This window comes from Arachis hypogaea, chromosome 14, assembly GCF_003086295.3.
Source record: "Arachis hypogaea cultivar Tifrunner chromosome 14, arahy.Tifrunner.gnm2.J5K5, whole genome shotgun sequence".
Taxonomy (NCBI): Eukaryota; Viridiplantae; Streptophyta; class Magnoliopsida; order Fabales; family Fabaceae; genus Arachis; species Arachis hypogaea.
The window spans coordinates 109,977,246-109,979,312 of NC_092049.1; the positions used below are offsets into that span (position 1 = coordinate 109,977,246).

Sequence of the window (2,067 nt, forward strand, 5' to 3'; positions counted from 1 at the left end):
TTAAATTTTAAATATTTTTTATTTATAAATTGCAAGTCTTTATTAGTTTATGTTGGCAATTTAAATAGATTAAATTTAACACTAAAATATAATATTTTACAAATATTATAAATACATAATTTTAAATTTTATTTTATTTAAATATATAAATTGCCTTCGTTTTAAATTATCTTCTTAATATTAAGATAAAAATTAAAATATTGCTAAATTATAATAAAAAACGAAGACAAGAAGTATAGTACTGTAGCACTTGAATATGATAAACTTACATAAGTCGAAAATAACAGTCAAAACAACTTTATAGCATCTGTCTTTATAGAGAAAGAGACATAAACAATACACACAAAACAACAACATATAAATCCTAGCAAATCACGTTATTAGCAACTAAGTAGAAGGACAACGAAGATAAACTGACACAAACAATAGACATAAAACAACATATAAATCCTAACAACGATAGTACGAGGAACTAAGTATGAGAACAACGACATTATTAGCAACTAAGCATGAGAACATGCATCAAGGCAACAACTTCATAACATCTATTTTTCTTCGTTGGTAAACTTGGATTCATTAATATCGATGCCTTCCTCAGCAGCATGCTCTCCGCCGGACTTATCCATGGTAGAGAGGCCTCCTTTACGTTCCATTTCGTGGTAACCCGCAGTCTCTATCTGTTCCTTCTTAGTCTGTCCTCCTTTTGTACCCATCTCATGATATCCTTCTGATCCCAGCTGCTCCTTTCTAGTTTGGCCTCCTCTGCTCCTTCCTATACTTTTACTCATTTAAATTTTAAAAAAAAAAATAGTATGATATATTAAAAAATTTTTAAATAAAACAATATACACTTAAAAAGGATTATACAAATAATTATTTAAATTATTAAATTATTTTTTATTAGTAATAATTTAATTAGACTCAATTGTGATAATAAAAATACATAAAAAAATATTTTAAAAAATTTAAAATATTTATTAAAATTTATATCTTATGTATTCACGATGTACTCTCATTAAAAAATGAATTAGAATTGAATTTATATTATTATTAATAAAAAATAATTTAAATAACACAAATCAATTGTATACCTTCAGCAAGGTGCTCTTGAGCTTCTAGATTCTTGCCACCAGTACCATCAGGAACCACGGTTTCATCTTCCTTTGCCCTCTCATCAAGCTCTTCACGCTTTTCTTGCCGAGTTGTCATGTTGCTTACACGCTCAGATTTTTTTTTTTCACCCTATAGAATTTTTCTTCTTCTAGAGATGTTTATAGTGGTAATTAAAGACGTAGTTTGAATGAGAAATAAGCCAAGAGCAGCGTCATTTATATATAGTTAGAGACATATAGGGTTACATTGCATGTGAACCAGTAAAGATGAAGGACGCGCTTACACTTGCATGCATTGACTTGTGTACGGTTCCATGCATTGACACGTGAATGAAAACGTGCACAATGATAACACTATTAGGTGGGATGATGGTGACACGTACATACAACATATAGTGAAAGAGACTAACTCTATTGCGGTGGATGAATTTTAGCCTGCACCTTATACCGCACCTGATACCTGATATACCTGATATTTTTTTTAGTTTGTTGTCCCTCCTACCATATTGACGTGTGGAATGTGAATTGGTAATCTAATATGAAGTGAGTTGCTTCAACAATTATAAAGAGAAAAAGTTACTTTAACAATTTATAATATAAAAAGTTTATATTTTTTAAAATCCATAATATATGAGTTGTTAGATAATAGCAAAAATTATAAAGAGCAAAAATTACTTCTAACAATTTTAAAAAAAAAAAGCCAAACTGAAGACCGGAAAAAATTAAAGCCAAATCGAAAAAGAATAAAAAAAAAGTGAAGTGAAAAATAAATAAAAAGTATATAAAAATAAAATAAATAAAAAAATATAAAAGTCTTTTTTTAATCCCAATAAATATATGTTTAGGAGTTAAAATTTTAACAAAATGTTAAAAGTGGGGTTTGAACCCTATTCACAACACCAGACTATAATAATTTTCATTAATATTTATGCAAATTATTATATATATATATATT

At 27.7% G+C, this 2,067-nt stretch overlaps 1 protein-coding gene across 1 annotated transcript; it reads right to left on the reverse strand.

Moving 5' to 3' along the window:
* Positions 1–281: 281 nt before the first annotated feature.
* LOC112740506 (protein SLE1) lies at positions 282–1,285 on the reverse strand. Its single transcript, XM_025789185.3, has 2 exons — positions 1,092–1,285; positions 282–772 (listed from the first exon to the last, which is right to left on the reverse strand). Exons 1-2 carry the CDS (start codon positions 1,207–1,209, stop codon positions 546–548), a joined length of 345 nt encoding a protein of 114 aa, XP_025644970.1. The 5' UTR covers positions 1,210–1,285; the 3' UTR covers positions 282–545.
* Positions 1,286–2,067: the final 782 nt, after the last annotated feature.

Excerpts from the sequence above, each read along its gene's own strand:
- LOC112740506 (XM_025789185.3), bottom strand. The coding sequence starts at position 1,209 with ATGACAACTCGGCAAGAAAAGCGTGAAGAGCTTGATGAGAGGGCAAAG. Across the intron at positions 773-1,091 it reads TCAAGAGCACCTTGCTGAAG|GAAGGAGCAGAGGAGGCCAA; the intron begins GTATACAATTGA and ends GTAAAAGTATAG.